The 27,610-nt window shown below is 40.3% G+C and overlaps 1 protein-coding gene across 3 annotated transcripts in view; it reads right to left on the bottom strand.

Annotated features, from left to right (window-relative positions):
• Positions 1-14,746: 14,746 nt before the first annotated feature.
• Positions 14,747-27,610, bottom strand: part of PPEF1 (protein phosphatase with EF-hand domain 1) — a 108,258-nt gene continuing 95,394 nt past the window's right edge. For all 3 annotated transcript variants that reach the window (XM_049643545.1, XM_049643544.1, XM_049643543.1), the window contains 4 exons: positions 26,198-26,304; positions 17,665-17,828; positions 16,495-16,579; positions 14,747-15,365 (listed from right to left, as the gene is read on the bottom strand). In XM_049643545.1, the coding sequence (XP_049499502.1) occupies positions 15,157-15,365; positions 16,495-16,579; positions 17,665-17,828; positions 26,198-26,304 (565 nt within the window). In that variant the 3' untranslated portion in view covers positions 14,747-15,156. The remainder of the gene's footprint in view (positions 15,366-16,494; positions 16,580-17,664; positions 17,829-26,197; positions 26,305-27,610) is intronic.

Here is a 27,610-nt window from a genome sequence, read left to right as displayed (position 1 = left end):
TATATAAGTTGCATTCAATTTCAATTAGAATCTTAACAGGACTTTTCTTAGAATTCTCTAAAGTTATCTTCAAGTTCAGATAGAGAAATGAATGTCTGAGAATAGCTAAGAAGGACGAAAGGAACAGTGAAGGGGCCTTAACACAAATGAGGGAATTCTATAAAGCACAAAAATCAATTTAACAGAAACAAAAATTAATGGAAACATCTAGAAAATCTAGAATATTGGGATATTTGAGAAATAGGTAGGATATGACAAGTTTGGTGGTTCCATTCAGTAGCAAAGCATGAACTATTCAACAAACAACAGGGTATCCATATGAAAGAACATACACATAAACAATAGATGATAGTATGTAAAACAAAGTCCTGGACCTAAGGACTTAAAGGCAAAAAAACAAAAATCTTGCAAGAAAATCCAAGAGAGTAAGCAAGTCATCCAGAGAGAAGACCTTTTGCAGTTACAGAATTTATAAAAACAAACACACAGGGTTCGCAAGCCCACACCAGCCCCGGGAGCGCTGGGGCATAGAAAATAAGCCATGGGAGTTTTTTGTCTTATTCTGGTTTGGCTCTGGTTTTTTTTCTTTCTTTTTAATTGCATAATTATTGTTTTCTTTCTCTAAAGAGCCACAATTTAAAAGAGCAACTAGCGGGGCACCTGGGTGGCTTAGTCAGTTAAGTGTCCAACTCTCGGTTTCAGCTCAGGTCATGATCTCGAGGTCATGCGACGGAGCCCCACGTGAGGCTCCGTGCTGAGCATGGAGCCTGCTTAAGAGCTCCTCTGGGGCGCCTGGGTGGCGCAGTCGGTTAAGCGTCCGACTTCAGCCAGGTCACGATCTCGCGGTCCGTGAGTTCGAGCCCCGCGTCAGGCTCCGGGCTGATGGCTCGGAGCCTGGAGCCTGTTTCAGATTCTGTGTCTCCCTCTCTCTCTGCCCCTCCCCCGTTCATGCTCTGTCTCTCTCTGTCTCAAAAATAAATAAAAAACGTTGAAAAAAAAATTAAAAAAAATAAAAATAAAAAAATAAATAAAAAAAAAGAGCTCCTCTCTCCCTCTCCCTCCGCCCCTCCCCTGCTCACCTACAGGTGGGCGCTTGCGCGCTCAAGCTCGCGCGCGCGCGCGCGCGCTCTCTCTCTCAAAAAAGAGAGAAAAGGCAAGGGGCAAGGAGCATAATAAACGTGTCTGCCCTAGAGCTCCACCCAGTGGTGGGGGAGCTCTACTGGAACTCGCTCTGGGTGGGAAGGGCTAACGGAACGTAGTTTATACTCCCCTTCTACCTTGAAAGCACAGACCGATGCACAATCTGGGCCGGCTAACTGGCCTGCCACTTCAGCAAACCCCGGGGCCTCTAGCTCACACCAGCTCCAGCTGCCCCACCAAGGTGACCACGGGGCAGTGCACACTGGGATACCCCTGGTTAGCACTCACTACGGGCCCAGCCCTCACACCAACGTGACACAGGTGCAAAGTACCCCCAGATTACCCCAGGCCCACACCCCTTTGGCTTCAGATGGCTTGCTAGGGCACCGCTGATGTAGAGCACGCCAGAACATCTCAGCGGACAACGGCTTCTGATCCAGCTGCACGGAGTGCCCGGGAACCCCAGGCCTGTGCCTGCGTCAGTTTCGGCCACACCGCGAGGGCGCCCCCTGTGTAGAGTGCCTTGGAACCCTCTCGCCTGCACTGGCCTTGGCTCCAGGTGCCTAGCGAGGGCATCCGCTGCACAAAGCACCCTGGGACACCCTGGCTTGTGCCCCAGCGAGCTTCAGCCGTCCCACCAGGGCACATTTTACAGGGAGAGCCCAGGGATCACATCGCCCATGCCCCTTTTAGCTTTAGCTGTCCTGCCAGGGCGCCCCCTATGCAAAGCACCCCAGGACCTCCCAGCCTGTGTCTTAGCTCAGTTCCAGCCAGCCCTTCAGAGCAACCTCTGTGCGGAGTCCAAGAACACCCTGGTTTATATCCATTTCTGCGTCAGCTATCTAGCCAAGGTACCCTCTCTGTGTAGAGCCCTGGGTTCTCCCCAGCTAGCACCCACTTTACTTTCAGCTATCCCAGTAGGGCATCTCTGCACAGAGAGCTCAAGGACCTCTTCCCCTACACACCACATCAGCTCCAGCCACCCCACCAAGGCACCCCTCGCAGAGCACCATGGCACACTCTGGCTTGTGCCTATTTCAGCTTCAACGATCCTGCTGGAGTGCCCTCAGGGGATAGATCCCTTGGACACTGCGGCATGCATCCACTTCAGTTTTAGCTGTCCTGACAGGGCACCTGCTACATGGAACCCCCGTGCCCCCAGCCCATGCCAGCCACAGCTCCAGCCAGCCAGCAAAAGCCACCAAGCACACACAGTTGATATAGGAGATGACCAAACACGAGACCATTCCTTCAAGTTTAGGAGAAGTAGCCATTCCATCTAATCCATGGAAACAAACACAGAAAGTCAAGCAAAATAGGGAGACAGAAAAATATGTTCAAGAAAAGAACGAGAAAAACAATCTCAGAAAAACGAAATGAAACAGAGAAAAGCAATATGCCTGATAAAGAATTTACATGTCATAAAGATGCTCACTGGGTTGGAGAGAAGAGTGGAAGAATTCAGTGAGATCGCCAATAAAGAGATAGAAAATATAAAAAAGAACCAATCAGAGTTGAAGAATACAGTAACAGAGATAAAAGTAAAAACACTAGAGGAAATCAACAGATCAGCAGATGCAGAAGAACATATCAGCAATCTGGAAGACACAGCAATGGAAAGCGCCCAAGCTGAACAGCCAAAAGAGAAAAGAATTTTTAAAAATGAGGATAAGTTAAGGGATCTCTTAGACACCAAGCAGACCAACATTTGCATTATGGGGGGAGGGGGAAAAGGGGAGGAGGCCGAGAAGAGAGAAAGGGGTAGGAAACTTATCTGAAGAAATAATAGCTGAAAACCTCCCCAACCTAGGGAAGAAAAGGACATCCAAGTCCAAGAAGCACCAGAGTTCCAAACGAGATGAACCTGAGGAGGTCCACACCATCACACACAATAACTGAAATGTCAAAGGTTAAAGATAGAGAATTTTGAAGCGGAAAGAGAAACACAAAAAGTTACCTTCAAGTGACAACCCCATAAAGCTATCAGCTGATTTCTCAGCAGAAACTTGGCAAGCCAGAAGGGAGTGGCACAATATAATCAAAGCGCTGAAAGGGAAAAACCCTACAACCATGAATACTCCACCTGACAAAGTTATCATTCAGATTTGAAGAAGCGATACAGTTCTCCTAGACAAACAAAAGATACGTTTATCACCCCTAAACCACCGTTACAAGAAATGTCAAAGGGACGTCTTTAGGTGGAAAAGAAATGTCCATAATTAGACATCAGAAAATTATGAATAAAAAGATATAAAATATGACAACATATACATAAAACACAGAGGAGGGAGTGAAAAGGAAAAGAAGGGGAAAGAGAAAACTTTTTTCTGTGTTTTGGTTTTTGGGTTTTTTTAGAATGTATTTGAACTTAAATGACAATAAACTAATATAGACTATTTACTTAGGATGTAATATAGGAACCACAAAAAATAAGAAGAAAGCCAAATATAGCACTAAAGAAATTCATCAATCCCCAAAAAAAGAGAGCAAGAGACAAAAGAACAGAGAATAACTACAAAAGCAATCAGAAAACAAATAACAAAATGGCAGTAAATACAGGCCTATGAATAATTGCTTCAGATATAAATGACCTAAATGCTCCAATCAAAAGACACAGGGTGGTGAAATGGATAAAAAAACAAAACGCATCTATATACTGCCTACAGGAAAGTCACCTCAGACCTAAAGACACATACAGACCGGGGGCGTCTGGGTGACTCAGTCAGTTAAGCATCCGGCTTCAGCTCAGGTCATGATCTAAGAGCTTGGAGGTTCGAGTCCCATGTCAGGCTCTGTGCTGACATCTCAGAACCTAGAGCCTGCTTCGGATTCTGGGTCTCCCTCTCTCTGTGCCCCTCTCCCGCTTGTGCTCTCTCTCTTTCAGAAATAAACAAACATTAAAACATTTTTTAATTAAAAAAAAGACACATACAGACTGAAAGTGAAGGAATGGAGAAACATTTACCATGCAAATGGAGTGGGGAAAAAAAGCTAGGGTAGCAATACTTATATCAGACACAATAGACTTTAAAAAAAAGATAGTAACAAGAGACAAGGAAGGGCATTACATAATGATAAAAGGATAAATCCAGTAAGAGTAGATAACAATTTCAAATATCTATGCACTTAACACTAGAGCATCTAAATACATAAGGTAAATATTAATGGACATAAAGAGAGAAACTGATGGTAATATAATAATAGTAGGGGACTTTAACACCCTATTTACATCAATGGATAGATCATCCAGGCAGAAAATCACGGAAACTATGTCTTTGAATGACACATTGGACCAGATGGACCTAACAGATATATACAGAACATTCCATCCAAAAGCAACAAAATAGACATTCTTTTCAGGTACACATGGAACATTCTCCAGATAGATCACATATTTGGCCACAAAATAAGTCTCAGTAAACTTAAGAAGATTGCAATCATACCATGCATCTTTTCCAATCACAATGGTATGAAGCTAGAAATTAAGCACACATAAAAAAATGGAAAAAACACAAACACATGGAAACTAAATAACATGATACTAAGCAACCAAAGGGTCAGTGAAGCAATCAAAAAAGTAATTTTAAAAAAAATACATGGAAACAACTGAGAACACAACAGCCCAAAATCTTTGGGACACAGTGAAAGCAGTTCTAAGAGGGAAATATACAGAGATACAGGCCTATGTCAAGAAACAAAAAGCTCAAATAAATAATCTAACCTTGTACCTAAGGAACTAGAAAAAGAATAATAAAGCCCAAGGTGAGTAAAAGAAAGGAAATAATGCAAACAAGAGCAATAGTAAATGACGTACAGACTAAAAAAAAAAAAAACAAAACAAAAAACAAAAACAAAAAAAACCCCAAATCAAATAGAAAAAAAAAAAAAAATCAATGAAGCCAAAATCTGGTTTTTTGAAAAGTTCAACAAAATTGACAAAGCCTTACCCAGATTCATCAAGAAAAAACAGAAAGGACCCAGATAAATAAAATCAGAAACAAGAGAGAAGTAACAACTGACACCACAGAAATATAAAGAATTATAAGAGAATACTATGAAAGCTTATATGCCAACAAATTAGACAATCCAAAAGAAATGGATAAATTCCTAGAAACATATAATCTTCCAAAACTGAACCAGGAGGAAATAGAAAATCTGAACAGATTATAAGTAACAAAATTGAGTTGGTAATCAAAAAACTACCCAAAAATAAAAAGATGGATTCACAGGTGAATTCTACCGAACAGTTAAAGAAACTCAACACTTATTGTCCTCAAACTATTCCAAAAAATAAAAGGGAAGGAAAGTTTCCAAATACATTCTACAAGGCCAACATTACCTTGATACCAAAACCAGACAAAGACCACACACACACACACACACACACACACACACACACAGGAAAACAAAACAAAACTACAGGTCAATATCCCTGATGATCATAGATGAAAAAATCCTCAACAAAATATTAGCAAACCACATACAACAATACATTAAAAAGATAATTCGCCACAACCAAATGAGATTTATTCCAGGGATACAAGAATGGTTCAATATTTGCAAATTAATCAACGTGATACATATCAACAAAATGAAAGATAACAATCATATGGTCATCTCAACAGATGCAGAAAAAGCATTTGACAAAAGTCAGCATTCGTTCATGATAAAAACTCTCAATAAAACAGGGTTAGAGGGAACATACCTCGACATAATAAAGGCCATATTTAACAAACCCACAGCTAACATCGTAATTGTAAAACACTAGGAGATTTTTGTCTAAGATCAGGAACAAGACAAGGATGTCCACTCTCACCATTTGTATCCAACACAGTACTGGAAGTCCTAACCACAGCAATCAGACAAGAAAAAGAAGAGGAATACATATTGGTTAAGAAGTTAAACTGTCATTATTTGCAGATGACATGATACTATACATAGAAAATCCTAAAGACATGACCAAAAAACTACTATAATAAATGAATTCAGTAAAGTTTCAAAATACAAAGTCAATACCCCCAAATTTGTAGCATTCCTACATACCAATAACAAAGTAGCAGAAAGAAATTAAGAAATTTACAATTGCTGGGGCACCTGGGTGGCTCAGTCAGTTGAGCGTCCGACTTCGCTCAGGTCTGATCTTGTGGTTCATGGGTTCAAGCCTCATGTCTGGCTTTGTGCTGACAGCTCAGACCTGGAGCCTGCTTCGGATTCTCTGTCTCCCTCTCTCTCTCTCTGCCCTTCCCCGCTCATGTTCTGTCTGTCTGTCTGTCTGTCTCTCTCTCTCTCTCAAAAATAAGCACTAAAAAAAAAAAAAGAAAGAAAAAGAAATTTACAATTACACCAAAAGGAATAAAATACCTAGGAATAAACTTAACCAAAGAGGTAAAAGACATGTAGTCCAAAAACTATAAAACACTAATGAAAGAAATTCAAAATGACACAGAAAGATATTCCATGTTCATAGATTAGAAGAATATTGTTAAAATGTCCATATTACCCAATCTACAGAGTCAATGCTATTTCTATCAAAATACAAACAGCGTTTTTCACAAAACTAGAACAAATAACACAAAATTTGCATGGAACCACAAAAGACCCCAAGTGGCCAGAGCAATCAATCTTGAGAAAGAAGGAAAAAAGTTGGACGTATCACAATTCCAGATTTCAAGATACATTACAAAGTTTAGTAATCAAAATGGCAGGATACCGGCACAGAACAAGACACAAAGATCAATGGGATGGAATAGAGAGCCCAGAAATAAACTCAATTACATGCCAAATCCTTTGTCCAATCTATGACAAAGGAGGCAAGATTATACAACGGGGGAAACATAGTCTCTTCAACAAATGGTGCTCAGAGAAGTGAACAGCTACCTGTAAAAGAGTGAAACTGGACCACCTTTTAATACCATATACAAAAATAAACTCAGAATGGATTAAAGATCTAAATGTGAGATCTGAAACCATAAAAATCCTAGAAGAGAGCACAGGCAGTAATTTCTCAGACAGTGGCCATAGCAACATCTTTCTAGATAGGTCTCCCAAGGCAAGAGAAACAAAAGCAAAAATAAACTATTGGGACATCAAAGTAAAAAGCTTTTGCACAGTGAAAGAAACGATCAACATAACAAAAAGACAACCTATTGAATGGGAGAATACATTTGCAAATAATATATCTGATAAGGGGTTAATATCCAAAATACATAGACCTTGTACAACTCAACACCAAAAAAACCCCAAAAAATCCAATTAAAAAACGGGCAGAAGACCTGAATAGACATTTTTTTTAAAAGAATACATACAGCTGGCCAACAGAAACATGACAAGATGTTCCACATCACTAATCATCAGGGAAATACATATCAACACCTCAATGAAAGATCACCTTACACCTGTTCAGAATGGCTAGAATCAAAAACACAAGAAGTAACAAGTGCTGGTGAGGAGGTGGAGAAAAAGGAACCCTCGAGCACTATTAGAGGGAATGTAAATTGGTGCAGCCACTGTGGAAAACAGTATAGAGGTTCCTTGAAAAATTAAAAATATCATATGATCCAAGAATTTCACTATTGGGTATTTATCCAAAGAAAACAAAACATTACTTCAAAAAGATATACGCACCTGTGTTGATCGCAGCATTGTTTACAATAGCCAAGATATGGAAGCAACCTAAGTGTCCCTTGACAGATAAATGGATAAGGAAGATGTGTGTGTGTGGGGGGGGTGGGGTGGGGGGTTGTATACATACACGTAATGGTATATTACACAGCCATAAAGGGGGATGAGATCATGCCATCTGAGACAACATGGCTGGACCTAGAGGGTATTATGCTAAGAGAAATAAGTCAGACTGAGGAAGACAAATATCATATGATTTCACTCGTAAGTGGAATCTAAAAAGAAGACAAATGAAGACACAAACAAAAAGCAGAATCAAACCTATAAATACAGAGAATAAGCTGATGGCTCCCAGAGGGGCAAGGGGAGAGTGTTGAGCAAAATGGCGAAGGGGAGTAGTAGATACGGGCCTCCAGTTACGGAATGAGTAAATCATGGGAAGAAAAGGCACAGCAGAGGGAATGCGGTCAATGGTACAGTCACAGGCGTGTATCAGCATACATGATGGCTACACACTTTGGTGAATCACACTGTACAACTGAAATTGATGTAACATTGCATGTCAACTATACTCCTATGAAGATAAAAAATGCATATTATGAAAGTAAAAAAAGCAAATATGGTATATTTGCTATTTAAAGCATAAGAACTTTTGTATGGCAAAGGTAATATGACAAAGTCAACAGACAGAAAGATGTGGACAAAAATTTCTAACACAAATGACAAAGGGTTAACTTCTATACTGTACAAAAATATTTTACAAACTACTAAGATTAAAAGCTCAAAAAATGAGCAAAAAAACGAACATGCAATCCACAGAACAGCGTGTCCAAACCCATGAAAAGATGCTCAAATTCTCTAGTAGAGAATAAAAATTAAAGTACTTATGAGATGTCATTTCATACCCATCAGATTCACAAACCAGAACTATAACATCTCATGCTGGTAGAGTTGAGGGAGAAGGGAATTTTCAAACACGTCTGATGGAAATGGCATTGCCACCGAATTTGGGGAAGACAATAGAACAACAGCTCTCAGTTTTGAAAGACGATTACTATACTAACCAGCAATTCAACTTCTGGCCGTCTGTCCCATTGGGAGGGATGGACTGGTACCCCTATGTAGGCACATGCAATACATATTGCAGCTTTGGGGCACCTGGGTGGCTCAGTCGGTTGGGCGTCCGACTTCGGCTCAGGTCATGATCTCGCGGTTTGTGAGTTCGAGCCCCGCATCGGGCTCTGTGCTGACAGCTCAGAGCCTGGAGCCTGCTTCGGATCTGTGTCTCCTTCTCTCTCTACGCCTCCCCTACTTGTGCTCTGTCTCTCAAAAATAAATAAATGTAATAAAAAGTATGTATTGCAGCTTTGCCTTAGTGGTCAAGAGCTGGAAACGAAGTAAATACCTACTAAAAGCAGGCTGGCCAAATCAAGGGCGGTCCTCTGTAGCACGGAATTATTATATAGCTACTAAAAAGAGCAAATTAATGAACAAAATGTTCATGGTAGCACCGTCCATCATTACCGCAAAGTCTCTCAGTAGAATAAATAACTGCTGGTATATTCACACAATAGGATATTATAGACTAACCAGAATGCACAAACTACAACTACATACAACAACCTTATGAATGTCATGGTACCATGTTGTACAAAAGAGGATGTACTGAATGATTCCATGTACACCAGGCACAAAGGAGGCCAAAGCCAAATCTATGCTGTTACAAGTCACGATGATAGTTGCACTTATATGGGGGTGTGTGTGGGGGGGGGAAGAGATACATGGAAGAAGGCATGAGGGGGATTGGGGGATCCTGGGACACTGGTTGCGTTCCGTTTCTTGATCTGGGTGCTGGTTACATAGGTGAATTCATTGATGTGTGTATTCAAAAAAGAAAAAGAATTAGAGCCATTACAACTTGCAGGGATTTCAAGTAGTTATTTTTGGTTGAGAAAAGAATGCAGAAAAATATGCATAATATAACCCCATTTTTATATAGCATATAATAATCAAACCACCTTATGTATTACTGTGTGTGTAAATCTATGCTTGTATGAGGTATGCTTGTATGAGGACAGATACAGGTCTGTACAGGTTCATATGGGACAGATGGAAATATGGAAGGCATAGAGTAGGTTAACATGGCTTCCCCAGGTGAGTGAGACAGGATGATGAGGGCCATGCTTATGTTGGGGGAGAAGAGGGAAAAGAGGAAAAAAATGTGCCCCTGTTTTTTTTAATGTATAATATTCCATTTATGTAAAAAACAAACATTAAAGAGGAAAATTATTTAGAAATATGTTCTACCAAAGTGTAAAAACTGAGACTCACTAGGGGCACCTGGGTGGCTCAGTTCGTTGAGTGCCTGACTCCTGATTTTGGCTCAGGTCATGATCCCAGGGTCATGGGATGGAGCCTGCTAAGTGTGGAACCGGCTTGAGATTCTCTCTCTGCCTCTGCCCCTCTCCCTCACTTGCCCTGTCTCTAAAATAAAAAAAATTTTAAAAATTGAGATTCACTAAATGACAGTATTGTGTAATTCAAGCACCATGGCCTATTATAAACTTCATTGTCCAAGTAAAAACATGAAGCCTCAAGATTATTAACAAATGGCAGTAGATACCAAAAGACTATTTATTGGCTTCTAGCAATACGGTGGACTCAGACAACTTGAAAATCCTTTTACTATAATCACCTACAAGTACAGGGTAAAATGTAACATAATTATGACAAATGTGCAGCTAAGCTCACAAATAATAAAAGCAAATCCCCAGGTGCCAAAAACAAAGAGGGAAATGAAAGAGCACAGAGTGGGTGCTTAAGCTAATGGGGGAGGGTATTTGTCTCCAGAACCCAGGGGTTTGGTGTTAATTCCCACACAGGGGTAGTAAATGAAGCTTTGGAAGGTAGGGGATTGGAACTGAGTACTTTGCATAAAGCCAAGACCCTTAGAGGACTCTCTTATTTATGAAAAGATCTGAAAACAAGAGAGACTACGGGACACAGGGCTTTGTGTGGGGGAAAATAAAGAAAAGCTCTCTGAGAACTCAAAGCCACAGGACCACAATTCACATTGCTTTTACTCTACCCACATAGTTCAGCAACTCCAGACTAAAAAGTAACAGAATTATTCCTCAAGCAGTGATACTACCACGGCCCCAAGGCGGAAGCAAACAAAAAACTTCTCTGAAGAATTGTGCCCACATCCCAAATATCATGGAATTTTACACACACACACACACACACACACACACACACACAAACCAAAAACAAAACGCAAACCCTGCTAACGAGATGTCTACGATAAAAAATGGGCCGAGCCCAGGAGAGAACAATCCAACCGGATCAAGAGTCTGCACACACAATTATACCCCCATAAACTCGAAATACAGGGAGATAGCCAGAAAGGGATTATAAAAGAAATGCACATAAAATGACTGAGGACTAGAAAGGAAGATAACAAATCCGAATAGAACTAAACCCTATGAAAAAAAAAAAAAAAAGAGCCAGCAGAATTGAAAGAAATAGGTGAGACCCCTTAATGTATCTTGGAATAAATCTTTTAAAAAAGATTGTAAGAGGGGCGCCTGGGTGGCTCCTTCACAGAAGTCCTACAATGTATACAGAGGACTAAAGGACCCGAGACATTTTGACGAAGAATAAAGATGGGGGAGGGGTCGGGGCTCCTAATGGCAGCTACAAGGACTACTCGAAGCTGGAGCGTTAAAATACGTGAGGTATTTGTGAGCAGACAGACCAGAGACCAACGGATCCTCAGCTTAGAAACGGAGCTTGCTATACGACACAGGTGCATTTCAAACGAGTGGGAAACAATGAACTATTCAAGGGGCGCCCGAGTGACTCAGTTGGTTAAGTGCCAACTCTTGATTTTGGCTCAGGTCATGATCTCAGTTAGGTTGGCCAGGTGGAGCCCCGTGTAGGGCTCTGTGCTGACAGCACGGACCCTGCTTGGGATTTTCTCTCTCTCTCTCTCTCTCTCTCTCTCTCTCTGCCTTCCCCCACCCCGCTCACACACACACTCTCCCTCTAAATAAATCTTAAAAATTATTTTTTTTAAAAAAAGGACGAACTATTCGATAAACGGTGCCTCCACATCACACCCCAAAATCATTTCCAGCGGATGAAAGAGCTTAACGGTCTGGAAAACCACTTTTTTTTTTTTTTTTTTTTTGAGAATACAGTCCATTCTGGTTATTTGTAGTATTTGCGTTCTATACAATCGCGGCAACCACTGGCTTCGTGAACACTGAAGCAGCGCTCCCGGGGAAATACAGGGCTCGGTCCCTGCGAGACTTCGGTCACAAGATTTTCGTCAAATGATCAGTAACATAACCTCATTGTACGTGTGTTTCTGTTCACAGACGCCCCATTTCATACACATAGATGATTCATCAACACGGATGAAGGAAGCTTATCTAACGCACCTGTTTTCTCTGAAACACCTGTCTCCCCCCCCCCCCCCCCCCCCCCCCACCCCCACCCCGCCAAGGCCTCCTTGCACTTTAGGAGCAACACGAGCAAGAACTTCAGCACTATGTTTGAGGGCCGCTTTCAACGGTGAAATCACCAACACAAAGCACAAAACTACAAAATCGTGGCACTAAATTAGACATTAGTTACCAATCTTGAGGAAAATCAAAGTATATTCTTTCGGTGAAAATTCCAACAAAGGCAAATAATTCGCGACTGGAAGCCCAGGAGAGAAAATGAGAGTTCCAGAAAGAACGCCAAGAAGAAGTAACCAAGTGCTATTCAGGAAGCAACAAAAAGAAAGACTCATGCCGGACTGCCTTAAAACCGCTATCCTGGGATCATCCGCGGATTTTCATAGGAGACAACGGGGCAGGGGCTCCAGATACATCAGGTTGTACACATTCGGAGCACTCATTAAGATTCTGTTCTTTTGGAACCACTCTCGGCGCGAAACTTTGTATCAGTCGGAGTTCAACCCGAGGCCGAGCCAGGACGATCCATGTGTGCATGCGTATACATACGACACCACTAGAAGGGGCTTATGCAAATGCGGGAGGTGGTGAAGCGGGCTCCGGAAGCCGCCGTACCTGGTGTCGGAGCTCCGAGTCCACGGGGCGGGCGGGCGGGCAGAAGGGGAAGCAGGCTGGAACACACGAGCACAAGCTGGCACTCCACAAGAGCGGACTGAAGACTGAGCCCACGCTTAGTCTCCGCTGTTGGTGATTGATTGGTGATTGGTGACGAGGTCATCCTGCAGAAGCCAGGGCCCTTCGGCCCGGAGCTAAGACACGCCCGGGCCAGGAATCAAAGAAGCTGACAGAGGATCCAGGGCAACTCAGAGCAAGTGCAGGCCTAGCAGCCCCTCCACACCAACAAAGTGACTCGCGGGTCAGCAACAGCGTGTGGGAGCCACGCCACGACCGCCACTTTCCTTTGCCTTCCCGACCACTCAAGAATCTCCCTGGCCGCCCATCTTAAGCAGAAACACGTGAGACAGGGGAATTCTGAGAAATGTAGTTCAGCCGGCCAAAAGGACACGTGGCAACACCATCCCACTCTTTAACGGTTATGTCTCCTCAGACCCTCTTTTTGTTCTCCGGTTAGCTTTAGTAAATCATAGTTTTCCCTAGAAAACAGCCCATTCACCTATTTTTGAAAAGAGTTATTTGCCGTAGTCCTGTGAAGCATTTTTAGCAATTTCTGGTCGAGCTCCAGTTACATCACTTGGCACTCATTAATCTGGTTACCTTCTTATGTCGTCTTCTAATTTAATTGCATTATCATCGGAGAATGCAGTATCTTGGGTTTTGGTTGCTTGGTATTTGAGAGATGTTTTGTGGTCTAATACATGATCAATTTTTATACATGTCCCATGTGTGCTTGAAAACAATGTGTATTCTCTAAAACTGATTCCAGAGTACACATGCCCATAGTTAGGTGAATTAGGTTGCCCAAAACTCTACACACTACTTTTTTATTTAGATGGTCAATTCCTGGCACAGGCATATTAAAAATCTCTATCAATTTCTCCTACCGGTTATGTCAATTTTCGCATTATAAATGTTAGAGTTCTGTTATTGGATGCATATATGTTTATAATTCTTCTGTCTTCCTGGCGAAGCATTCCTCTCAGCATTCAGTAATGACCTTTTTTTACCTCTGATGATATTTTTTGCCTCAAAGTCTATCCTGTCCGACGTTAGTATAGCTCTGGTTTTAATTATGCCTTTTGTTCCCTTGCCCAGTAGGGATTTCTTTTACTTTCTTGTCAGCTCAGCTATGCATTTAAAATATATATATATATATATATATATATATATATATATATTTGTTGTATTTTATCCATTATTTCTGGTGCGTCTATCAAGCAAGGTTGCGGGAGATCTAACTTGGCATGTTGACAGATCTTAAAGTTCTCAAAATTAGAAAACAATGAAACACATACTGGCCTTTAAAGGGAAACCTATTATGTTTGATATGCAATCAGAATACCAGAATAAATTGCAAAATGTATGCATAACCAAGGCCCCATCTCACCAATGGGGTCAAACCTTATTAATTGTAGGGCTCAACGTGAATTGTATTCACTTTGTATCTCCAACAGACAAGAAAAAAAAAAAAAAAAAGCTTTTTCAAACAATCCACTCCCACAGCTTCCCCGAAGAATCTGATACGACCCCCATCCCTCAAGGGTGGTTCCCCCACCATTGAGAATCACCAGTTTATGCTCTCCAAAGAAGACTCAGCTCAAAGGGGTGCCTGGGTGGCTCAGTCAGTTAAGCATCTGACTTAGCTCAGGTCATGATCTCAGGGTTCATGAGTTCAAGCCCCGCATCAGGCTCTGTGCTGACGGCTCAGAACCTGGAGCCTGCTTTAGATTCTGTGTCTCCCTCTCTCTCTCTGCCCTGACCTCACTCACGTGCTGTCTCTCTCTCTCAAAAATAAATAAATTAAAAAAAAATTTTTTTTAAATAAAAAAAAGAAGATTCAGTTTAAAGATGGAAATATTTTATTCCATTACTAGTTTGGTATTCCTCCTCCCATCCCTCAGTCATTCACAGATGTTGCACTTTTCTTTGCGGTTCTGTGGGTTCCTTTCAATGTGTTTCCAAACTCCTCTGGTATCTTGGTCAAGGAGGCCCACACTAGGCTCAAACCCAGTTTCTACCTGGCAATGCATGAGTCCTAACACTGGAGCCAAATCCTATCAGCTGACATTTAACCTAGTCTTACCAATTACAGCTTACTGGAGACTCAAATACCCACACTATACATCTGCTCATGGCACGAATGGGGGGCTACTTTTCTCTACAACTGATTATGAATTACAAGGGTTCTGGAAAAGATGGTGTCGCTGATTTGGGCCCCAGGGTTTACAAGCAGAGAAAGCCCTAGCTCTTGTTAAGCAAGGCCGCTACCTGATTTGTTCAACTTATCCAATTTATGCACTACATGGAAAGCCTTTAGGAACTCATTAAAGTCAATGCTTCCATCTTTGTTTAAGTCCATTCTTTCAGCGAGCTCATCAATTTGAAAATCATCAATATGAATGTTGTAGTGACTATTGAAGAGTTTCCACATGGAACGAAATTCTTCCACGGAAATCAGGCCTAAAAGAATATAGAAGAAGGTGTGAGTGTTCGTTTTAAGACCCACTTAATGGTGGAGTGGGGAAGCTATACTGATTGAATGGTCCCAATGAGAAGAAGCTCACTGCCATGCCCGACCATCAGACACTGAAGGAGATGGAAAAGTCAGATTGTAAATATAAGAAACAATGTGTCACTTTCAACTACCAAGTGGTCCTGACATTATTCCAAACCTGGAATGAGTATACACTCAAGGGATGGGGGTACATTATGGACCGTGGGACCCTATGTGGTATAGAAATTACAAGATCTAAAATCTAAGGGAAAAGGACATCAGGGCAGAGGGAGAAGTTACCCTGGCACTCAACAAGAGGACTGCAAACAATGGCTCTGCCATATTTTCTAGGCAATCATTTGCTTTCATATTTTGATTATTGACCTTTTGATATTCTGTGATCTCTGCGGTTGAGGATTATCTGGTGATTGTTTTAAAGTTTCAAAATAAGTATGGGGTGCCTGGGTGGCTCAGTTAAGCACCCGACTTTGGCTCAGGTCATGATCTCGCTGTTCATGAGTTTGAGCCCTGCATCCGGCTCTGTGCTGACAGCTCAGAGCCTGAAGCCTGCTTTGGATTCTGTGTCTCCCTCTCTCTGCCCCTCCCCGCTCACATTCTCTCTCTCTCTCTCTCTCTGTCTCTCAAAAATAAATAAAAACATTAAAAAGTAATAATAATAAAGCTTGAAAATAAGTGATCATGCATCAAAGCCAAGCAGAAATGAATTTTCATACCCCTGAGTCCCAAACATAGGATCAGAACTCCAGGAATGATTTTTATTGCCAGGAGTAACTACTATGTTTAAATGGACAGTGAATTATCTTTTCATCTGTGCTGATGATTTCTAAAAGGAGCTATTCTTGTCTAACAGATACAGAGGCCTATATAGGGGCCATATGGTCTTGAATACAGTTGGTGGACAAACTAAAATAGTAATAATCCTAATCATGAGTTTATCATCACCTCCCCCCCCCCAGCCCTGAGTTAAATCAACTTTGGATGAAGAATGCAATAGATGAAAATAGAGTTCTGGTTTCTGAGAAACAGATTAGCCCTTGCTTTCTACTGCTACCGAACTAATCAAAGTTCATTTACCTGAGTGGTCAGAATCAATGACATTAAAGATGATTTGCAGGTCAGATCGGTATCTGTACAGAGTTTCAATTAGAGTAGATTGAGCCTGAAATAAAGACATTCTAAGTGTTAAAACACATAGAATTAATAACGGTCAATTTTAGTACATGTTGCAAATACAAAACGTTCCCACCAATTCAAAGCATGTGATTCAGATAGAAATTCGAGAAGGCAGGCCTTCCTTGGAGTCCCAACCTTCTTTAATCAGAGAAAAGACCATGCTGTTGCGTGCGGAAGCGTGTGCAGTCTGCAGGGCCCTGGCTGATCAAGAAGCAGTGAACAACAGCCAACACGTACTGAGAACACGTGCGCGCGGGCTCCGCCCTGAGACTTTTCTGTGGGCTATTTCATTCAGTCCTCAACAACGGCCCCAAAGAAAAGAACTATTATTATGTCCATTTTACAGATTAGAAAACAGAGAGGTAAGGTAAGTTTTGCAAGGTTCACGTAACTAGGGAATGGGATCTGATCTCAGCTGCCCGAAGCCAAGGCCCATGAGTCTGGTGACCGTGGTAAACTGCCTCTTGCGTGAAGCCGAAGCCTCTCTTGTGGGGGTATCTTAGTTTCCCACCTGCCTTACTTCTCTCTGCTCTGACCTTCTCATCTCCCCTGCAAACAATCGCCCCAGTCTTCCTTCCCATCGGCTCACGTTCAGCCCAGCGTGGTAACTAACTGGCAAAGAGTTGTTAATAAGTACGGGGCGGGGGCGGGCCTTACAACTCTCCCCGGGGTGTTCCCATTTTAATAAGAGATTTTTTAATTTTACAAACACTTAAGGCATAAGATGTCATGTCAGCAGGTCTATACTCTCGCAGTGTAACAGGGACTCTGTTGAGGAGCTGAAGGGGTGAGTTGTATGAAAGAGTGGGTGTCGTATCTGCCCTGATCTGACATGGATTTTCTCGCAGAAGCTTTTCCTTCTTTTTCCATTTTGCCTATCCTTAGAAAGCACAAATTTCCCGAACAGATCACTAGGTACTTGGGGGAGCCCCCGTGGGCCTTCCCCAAGCCTGCCATGCCCATCCATTAGATGATTCCACACCCAACTTTTCAAGACTGAGTCCCTCTCACGGGTCATCTGAAGGGTGTTTCGCTCCAGCCAGGTTTCAGCTGGGGCTATGTTTCACTTGCCTCTTTCACGGGTTTCTGAATGTGGATATCCTGGAAGCTGGACATGTAGTTAATATCTCCATTTGTGTCTGTGGTGACCAGACGTGAACTCAGGGATCTCCATGGTAAGTTCAGCCCCAAAATGTTCTCCATGGAAAAAGCCCACTGGCTCATAGAAAGTTTTCCTAACAACAACAACAACAACAACAACAACAACAACAACAAAGCCCATATAATTGGTTGATGATTTGATAAAGAAATGCAACCTACGTGGCAAATTCAGTGAGCAGCCTGGGGTTTTGAGGCCTGGGTGCCTTCTTGTCCCCTTTGTGATTTGTCCCACCAGGCCCCACAGCTCTAAGGGACAAATAAACTAAAGAAAGTCTTGGGTGTTCCACAGATCTTGCCCATAATGTTATGTGTAAGCAATCAGACATTGGGTGTTCGATCTTTTGTTCCTTTTTCTGATTAGCAAAGGAAGGTGTATTTACAATAGAAGATTTTAAAACACGAAAGGATATAAAGGATAAAAGATTACTTTCATTTTTCATATCTTGGCATGTAATTCACTTCTCATTTTCCAAGGTCCTATCCCTTCATCCCCTGATATTATATGTAGTCTTTCAAAATATAAATATCTTTATTTTTTCTGATTATTAAAGATACGCTCGTTCGAAATGATTTTGAACGAATAGAAAAAATGTTATTACTTCTAGTGCACACAAACATGGATATATACAAATATATCTACATTTTACCTTTCTCAGAGCCAAATACGCCTTGTAGTCTAGCAAATGTTTTATACACATGTGTCTATGGCAACACACATAGCATATTTATTCTTTTTTTTTTTAATGTTTATTTATTTTTGGGACAGAGAGAGACAGAGCACGAACGGGGGAGGACCAGAGAAAGAGGGAGACACAGAATCCGAAGCAGGCTCCAGGCTCTGAGCTGTCAGCACAGAGCCCGATGCGGGGCTTGATCTCACGGACCACGAGATCGTGACCTGAGCCGAAGTCGGACGCTTAACCGACTGAGCCACCCAGGCGCCCCATAGCATATTTATTCTAATCTGAGTTTTTACTTACAATAAATCATGGACATCCATCTATGTTAAGAAACGTAGATCTACATCATTATTTTAATGGCTATTCAACTATTTCATTATCTCCTTAGGATCACTCCTATAAGTGGAATTTACTGGATCAAAGAGGATGCACATTTTTAAGCCTTTTGACATACAATACCAAACTGTTTTCAAGAAAAAAAATATCCATTTACACTCCCAGAAAACCATTCCCCACATACTTACCTGCCAAAGACATAATTCCTTTTACCTTTTTGGGGGGTGAATTCCTTTGTTTCATCATTTTGAAGGGAGAAAAGGAATTAATGAGGTAGAAAAAATTAAAATTAAAATTAAAAAAATTAAAATTAAAAAATTAAAAACACACACAAAAATTGAAGAAATGATGCTAGATCCTAGGTGTGTTTTGATAGTAGAGAAAAATTAAAGAAAAATATTTTTAACAAAAATTGAAAATAAAAATGAGTTTTTTTTCTTCCTGCTGAGTTCCTTGGTTCAGGTTGTGCAGTTGTTGTGTTATCCTCAGATCAGTTTTCTAGGTGTGCAGGATGCTTTAATGTCGGTCTGGCTGTATTTCATGGACGCGAGACACACAAAAAACCTCCACGCTGTTCCCTCTTTGAACCTTTTTTAAAAGTTATTTTAATTCCAGTTGCCAGACAGTGTAATATTAGTTTCAGGTGTACCTATAGTGACTCAACACTTCTGTACATCCCCCTGTGCTCACCCCAAGTGCACGCCTCATTCCCCATCACCTACTTCACCCATCCCCCAGCCACCTCCCCTCTGGTCACCATCAGCTTGTTCTTTGTAATTAAGAGTCTGTTCTCAATTTGTCTCTTATTTTTTCCCTTCGCCTGTTTTGTTTCTTAAATTTCACATATGAGTGAAATCATATGGCATTTCTCTTTCTCTGACCAACTTATTTCGTTTAGCCTAATACTCTAGCTCCATCCATGTCATTGCAAATGGCATGATTTCCTTCTTTTTTCTGGCTGAATAATATTCCATTGTATATATATACACACCACATCTTATGTATCCATTCATTAACTGAGGGACACTTGCATTGCTTCCATAGCTTGGCTATTATAAATAATACTCCCATAGACATAGGGGTGTGTGTATCCCTTTGAATTAGTGTTCTTGTATTCTTTGAGTAAATACCCAGCAGTGTGATTGCTGGAACTTAAGGTATTTCTATTTTTGACTTTTTGAAGAACCTCCATACTGTCTTCCACATCGGCTGCACCGATTGGCATTCCCACCAACAGTGCAAGAGGGTTCCCCTTTCTCCACATCCTCACCAATACCTGTTGTTACTTGTGTTGTCGATTTTAGCCATACTGACAGGTGTGAGGTGATATCTCACTGTGGTTTTGATTTGCATTTCCCTCACGATAAGTGATGATGAACATCTTTTCATGTGTCTGTTGGTCATAATTCTTTTTTCTAAATTAAAGTTCAACACATACGGAAAAACTCACAAAACAAATACAGGGCTCGGTGAATTATCACAAAGAGAATTCCTATGTAACCACCACCAAGGACAAGAAATAAAACATTGACAAATCCACATGATTTCACTTGTATTTGGAATTTAAAAAACAAAAGAAACAAAAGGGGAAAAAAAGAGAGAAGCAAACCAAGAAACAGACTCTTAACTGTAGAGAACGAACTGATAGTTACCAGAGGGGAGGGGGGCAGGTGGACGGGTGAGACAGGTGATGGGGATTAAGGAGTGATGTATGGACTGTTGCATCACCATATTATACACCTGAAGCTAATATTACACTTTTAACTAACTGGAATTTAAATAAAACCCCAAAGTTAAAAAAAAAAGATTGCCAATATTCAAAAGGCCCCCTTGGGGCCCCTCACAATTACTACCACTTCCCACTTTCCTAAAGAGAGCCACTATCTTGATCTCTAATACTATAATTTGCTTTTTGCCTTTTTTGACCTATATGTAAATGGAATCGTGAAGTATATATTTGGGGGGACGTCTGGCTTCTTTTGCTCAATGCGAAGTTCATGAGATTCAGCCATGTTGTTCCATTTAGTTGTAGGTCTTCATTTTCATCAGTGTATAGTATTCCATGGTGTGAATATACACAATTTATATATCTGTTCTACTGTTGGTGGATGTTAGGTTATCTCCAGTTTGGGGCTATTACAAACAGTGCTGCTAAGAACATTTCTGTAGGGGCGCCTGGGTGGCTCGGTCGGTTAAGCGGCCGACTTCGGCTCAGGTCATGATCTCGCGGTCCGTGGGTTCGAGCCCCGCGTCGGGCTCTGTGCTGTCAGCACAGAGCCTGGTGCCTGTTTCAGATTCTGTGTCTCCCTCTCTCTGACCTTCCCCTGTTCATGCTCTGTCTCTCCCTGTCTCAAAAATAAATAAAACGTTTAAAAAATTTAAAAAAAAAATTTCTGTAGATGCCCTTTCCGTGCATTGAACCTATAGCTCAATTTGAAGAGAATTCATATCCTGACAACTTCGGCCCTTGCACACAGCAATACCTACCCATTTATTTTCGTCCTTTTTAATTTCTCTTAATCATTTAGAAATCTCATACATCAATCGTTCGGTTCCTTTCTCGTCCTGGATTATCTACCCTGAATGGGATCTTTGAAGATTTTCATTACCTAAAAGTTCATTGTTAGCTCTACCGGCCATCAGTTTACTCCTACTCAGCTCAAAGCTACCCTTCTTTGCCCTGTTTTATGACACTGGAACTGAACCCTGTAAATAATTCTCGTTGGGCGCCTGGTATAAGGTCAGTAGAGAGTACAGGAAGGATACTCTAAGACACAGCAGAAGAACCACTTCTGGTATGCTTTCCTTCTTGCTTTTCCAGTAGAGCATGGTTACCAGAGTGTGGGAAATGCATTGGCACCCACTCTCCAGTCAATTTCACTGACACCACAGTGAATGGCTTCCTTGCCAGGAGTGTGTGGGAGGCACAGCGGTACACAGCCCAAAAAGGGTTTTGTTGGTACTCCCGTGGGTGGCCCCATCCACTTCAGTCCGGGCTCAACAGCTTCCAACCAGCTTTGACGTGAGACACTTCAGTGAACTTCCACTGTATCTAGCGGGCCACGGTCATTCCCTCTCCAATTAGGTCTGAATATTAGCCTTGCTTGAGAGCAGGGGATTCTTCCAAGTCTGTTCCTTCCTTGGGTTCACTTTCTTAGCCTTAGAGATAGTAGCTGCACCCTACAATTTCTATTCCTGTATTCTTTAGCATTCTCTTTCAGCCATTTTAGTAATTAAATAGCCTTTTACTAGTTAATAATTCTTTACATTAAATTTCCCAGTTCAAATTATTGCCATGGTTTCTATCTCCTGAATAGACTCTGACTGATAACCTGATATATGAAAACACAATAAATTTCTCTGTGTTGACCTTGTGTTCTACAACTTGTTAAATTCAATTATTAATTATAATAGTTTTTCTGTGTATTTGGGTTTTTGATATACTCAATCATGTTGTCTATAAGTAGTAACATTTTATTTCTTCCTTTGTAATTCTTATCATCTTATTTAACTTGCCTTATTGTAGTAGCTAGCATCCCTAGCACAATGTTGAACAATTTTGAGAACAGACATCTCTATTAGTCTCCTATTGCTGCTGTAACACATTACCACAGACTTAGTGGCTTTAAAGAACGCAAATTTATTCTCTTATAGTTCTGGGGGCTAGGAGTCCAAAATCACTTTTGCTGGTACAAGCGAAAGTGTCCGTGGGGCTGGTTCCTTTGAGAAACTCTGATGGGGGGATTTGTTTTTTACCCCTTTTCAGCTGCTAAAGGCTGCCTATATTCCTTGGCTTGTGGCACCTTCCTGAGTTTTCAAGGAGTATCATTTCAATATCTTCTTCCATTATCACATCACCTTCTCCTCGGACTCTGACTCCTACATCCCTCTCATAAGGACCATTGTGATTATATCAATTCCACTTAGATACTGCATGACAGTCTCCCTAGGTCAAGATCATTATTTTTTTTAAGATTTTATTTGTAAGAATTTCTACACCCAACATGGGGCTCGAACCCACAACTCTGAGATCAACAGTTGTGTGTTCCACTGACTGAGCCAGCCACATGCCCCTCAAGATCAGTATTTTAATCACATCTGCAAAATTCCTTTTGGGATCTAAGGTAACATTGAGAGATTCTGGGGATTAGGATGCAGACACATTGGGGATGGGGAATTATTCAGTATCTTTCTCTTATTCCCAATCTTAGAAGAAAAGGTTTCAACATTACCCCATCAATTATGCTGTTTTCTATAGGCTATGATAGATATCCTTTATAAGATTAAGGAAATTTGCTTCATTTTTAGTTTTCTAAAACCATGAAACCAAGGTAAAATACATCCAATAAATTTTTCTTATTTTGAGAGAATTAAGACTTCTTTAATTTGGTTAAATTGGTGAATTACACTGATTGATTTTTCATTATCAAATCAACCCAGAATTCCTAGTGTTTCTAGAATAAACCAACTTGTTCGTTTTACATTAACCTTTTTCCAATATTTCATTTAGGACTTTTTTCATCTAAATTTATGTCTGAGATTAGCCTTTAATTTTCCTTTTCCATAATGTTTTTACTAGGTTTTGGTATCAAGGTTATGCTGACCTCCTAAAATAATCTTGGAAGTGTTCCTTATGTTTTTATTCTCTGGAAGAGTTTGTGTAAGACTGATTTTATTCTTTTTTTTTTTTTTAAGTAGGCTTCATGCCCAGCACGGAGCCCGATGCAGGGCTTGAACTCTACAACCCTGAGATCAAGAGTCAGATGCTTAACTAACTGAGTCACTCAGGTGCCTCTAGACTGGTTTTATTCTTTAAAAAATGTTTTTGTAATGTTTATTTGTTTTTGAGAGAGACAGAGTTTGAGCGGGGGAGGGACAGAGAGAGGGAGACACAGAATCTGAAACAGGCTCCAGGCTCTGAGCTGTCAGCACAGAGCCTGACGTTGGGTTCAAACCCACAGACCATGAGATCATGACCTGAGCCAGAGTTGTATGCTTAACCAACTGAGCCACCCAGAAGACCCTAGACTGGTTTCATTCTTAAATGTATATTTTAATGGCTAATGAAGCTATCTGAACCCAGGGCCTTCCTTGTGGAAAGTTTCAAAATTTCAGATCCAGTTTCTTCAACAGTTATAGAATTGTTCAGGCTTTCTATTTCTTTTTGTGTCAGTTTTGGTAAGTGTGTGTGTGTGTGTGTGTGTGTGTGTGTGTGTGTACATATATATTTTAGGAATTTGTCCATTTAATCTAAAGTATCAATTCACTAGCATAAGAGTTTTCATAATACACCTTATGAGCTTTTTAATATCTGTAAAGTCTGTATATACTAAAATTTCCCCTTTCAGTTCTGGCATTGGTTATTTATGCTTTCTCTATCTCCTTACCAGGGTTTTATCAAATTTTCCAGTTTCTTCAAATAACCTTTTTTTTTTTACTTTGTTGATCATAGTTTCATCTTTCAAAATATATGCATTTTCAATTCTTCTCTAACTTGCATCTTATATGTTGCATTTTCCTTATCATTGAGTTGCAGATTTCTAATTTCCACTGTGATTTCTCCTTTGATCCAAGGGTTATTTAGAAGTGTATTTCTCATTTCCAAGCCCAAGGGGGATTTTCTGGCTACCTTCTGTCATTGAGTTATAGCTCAATTCACTATGACAGAAAATTTATTCTGTATGTTTCCAATACAAAATTTGTTGATATTTGCTTTATGTTCCAGGATATAGTCAGGATATGTTTCATGTGTGCTTGACAAGAATGTGTATTCTGCATTGTTGAGCAGAGTTCTATGTTTGTCTTTTAGGGAAACTCTGCTAATCTTTTTGTCAGTTAATTCTTTCAGTTAAAGGAGTATTATAATCATCCACTATGATGGTAGATTTTTCTACTTCTACTTGTTCTGTCCATTTTTGTTTTACATATTTTTGAGGCTATATTAGTAGGTACATATGCATTTATAATGGATTCAATTGGCAAACAGAATACTTTATCATTATAAAGTGTCCCTTGTTATTTCTAGTAATGTAGATTTCCTTGAAGTCTACTTTGTCTAATATTAATAGAGCTGTTTCAACCTCGGTTTTGTTAGTGTTTTCATGTTATATTTTTTTCTAAATTTTACTTTCAATGTTTTGTATATATTATTCCACTGTGTACTGGCTTCTATTGTGACTGTTGAGAAGTCTGATATCAGTCAAATTGTTTTCCCTTTGTAGCAATGTGTATTTCTCTCTGCTTGCTTTTAGGATATTTTTCTTTGCTGTTGGTATTCTGTGGTTTCTCCACAAGGGTATATAGGTGTGGATTTAATTTTTTTTATCCTATTTGAGAAACACTGTATCTCTCTACCTGTGAATTTGAGTTGCTCATCAATTCTGGAAAAGTCTAGGCCATTATCATGTCAAATGCATCCTCTCTTACATTGTTTCCTCCTGGGACCCTGAGTAGATGTATGTTAAACTTTATTTTACTGTCCATTAGTCTTAACCTTTCTAATTCTGTCTTAAGTAGTGTCTAATCTTCTGTTTAACCCATCCAATATGGTTTTTTTAAACAAGTATATTTTTACATCTATTTGGTTCTTCTTCAAATCATTCTTTAAACGCATGTCAGTGATCCACCTTTTATTTCTTTAAACATTTCTTAGTTATTTTTATTTGTATTTGATAATTCCAATATCTGATATCTTTAGAGAATGAAATCTGTCATTGTTTCTGTTGACACTTACTCACGGTAGCTTGTCTCCTTTGTTTCATGATCTTTGGTTATGAACTCATGGTTGATCTTAATCTCTGCATATATTAGTGGCCAAAATTAGGGATGCATCCCTTGAACATGGATTTGCATTTGCTTGCCAAGAGTCAAGGGGCACTACAAAAATAGCCGACCTTAGCCACTTTGAGGGTCCAGGCTTAATGTGGAAGTCTCAGATTCAGCTTATCCATCTTACTATTATCCTTTGGTCTAGTCTCAGGATTGAGCACAACACCAAAATTAGCATTTGCCCTCAGGACAATCTAGCACTTTGTGCTTGTTTGCTGCTCCAAGCTGGTTTCAAAAAACGTTTCATGAGAGAAAAATGTTTGCTAGATATTTATCTTACTGTGAGGCTGGTAGATGCATTAAAATTCTGTATCCTCTAGAATCTCGCTGTCTCTTAACAGGAGGGCCTTCCAGAGTGTCTAGTCTGAGCCACTACCAGAATAGAAGGGTTGCTGTTGTTTTAAGTTGAAAGAAACGTACTGCAAAGGAGGGATATGGCTTTTTTCAAGCACATAATGGATTATGTTTTATTTTTATCTCTATCTTTCCTTGCTAGTAAAAATAGAGAACTGAAATCTTAAGGAAGCAAAAAAAATGAAAACTGATTTGTACGTAAGCTGGTATGTTAAGAAACGGTAAGCATTACATAATTTTATTACCTGATTTACTGCGGTCTTGAAGTTGGAAAGCATGAATGAGGTCAGTTTTTCGTGCAATTATTCTCTCTCTTAATATCCTGATGGCACTACTTTCAATAGCATTCACCCTATGTTAACAAAACAATTATTAGGCAAAAGATACAGAAATCATCCTGTTCTGTCTTGTTTTAATGTGCTATGTTACCACTTACCAGTTTCTACTTCAAATGAATTGCCTAATTTCACACATGCCATGTTCCTAGGTGGTCAGTGTTGGTATATGTATGCCTGTGTGTGCACGTATTGTGAAATTTTAAAAGGACTACCACTGGTGTTTTCTTTTTGAATTCAAAGATTTACATGAGCAATTAATGTCTGAGCATATCCAAGATACTTTTGAAAAACAAGAAAATTAAGAGGGACTTGCTAGAGCAGACTTTAATATTTCCTGTGAAGTTGCTGAAACCTAACAGCAGGTATGGACACAGGAGAAGACAAATACATGAGCAGAACATAATAGAAATTGCATAAACATAGTCAACTATATATGGGAACAATATATATGACAAAGGAGGTATTACAATTCAGTAGAGAAGAGCAATTTTTTTTTAACATGGTGCTAGCATAGTTATCCGTCTGGATGCTAAACCACCTCAGACCATTTACAAAAATAAATTCTAAATAAAGGAGGAACAGAGGAACAAAGTAGCTATGAGTCATATACCCCTCTCCCCAAAAAAGCAAAATGGCAGAGGTAAATCAAACCATATCAATAATAGCATCATATGTGAATAGATTTTTAGATATCAAAAAGCAGAGGCTATGAGACTGGGTTTTTTTTTTTAAAGACCCAACTATGTTTTCTACAGGAGATACTCTTCAGTTTCAAAGATACAAAAGAGCTTGAGAGAACAACAGAAAAGATGTATTATGCAAACATCAACCATAAGAGAGTTAGAATGGCTATACTAACAGAAGACAGAATAGACTTGAAGACAAATCTGTTACTAGAGACACAGAGGAATATTTTATAATGATAAAAGAGTCAATCAGTCAGGAAGATAAAACAATTACAAACATCTATAAACCTAACAACGGAGCCCAAACCTATATGAAGCAAAACCAGACAGAACTGAAGGGAGAAACAGACAATTTAATAATAACAGTTGGAGACTTCAATATTCTACTTTCAATAATAGATAGAACAATGAGGCAGAAAATAAAAAAGGATATAAAAGACTTGAACAGAGGGGCACATGGGTGGCTCAGTTGGCTAAGCATCCGACTCTTGATTTCAGCTCAGGTCATGAACTCACAGTTTGTGGGATCCAGCCCCATGTGGGGCTCTGTGCTAACAGCATGGAGCCTGCTTGGGATTCTCTCTCTCTCTCTCTCTCTCTCTCTCTCTCTGCCCCTCCCCTGCTTACACACTCT

The sequence above is a fragment of the Panthera uncia genome, chromosome X, assembly GCF_023721935.1.
Source record: "Panthera uncia isolate 11264 chromosome X, Puncia_PCG_1.0, whole genome shotgun sequence".
In the NCBI taxonomy this organism is placed as follows: domain Eukaryota; kingdom Metazoa; phylum Chordata; class Mammalia; order Carnivora; family Felidae; genus Panthera; species Panthera uncia.
The sequence above is the reverse complement of the archived record's forward strand: the minus strand, read 5'-3'. Positions and strand labels throughout refer to the sequence as shown.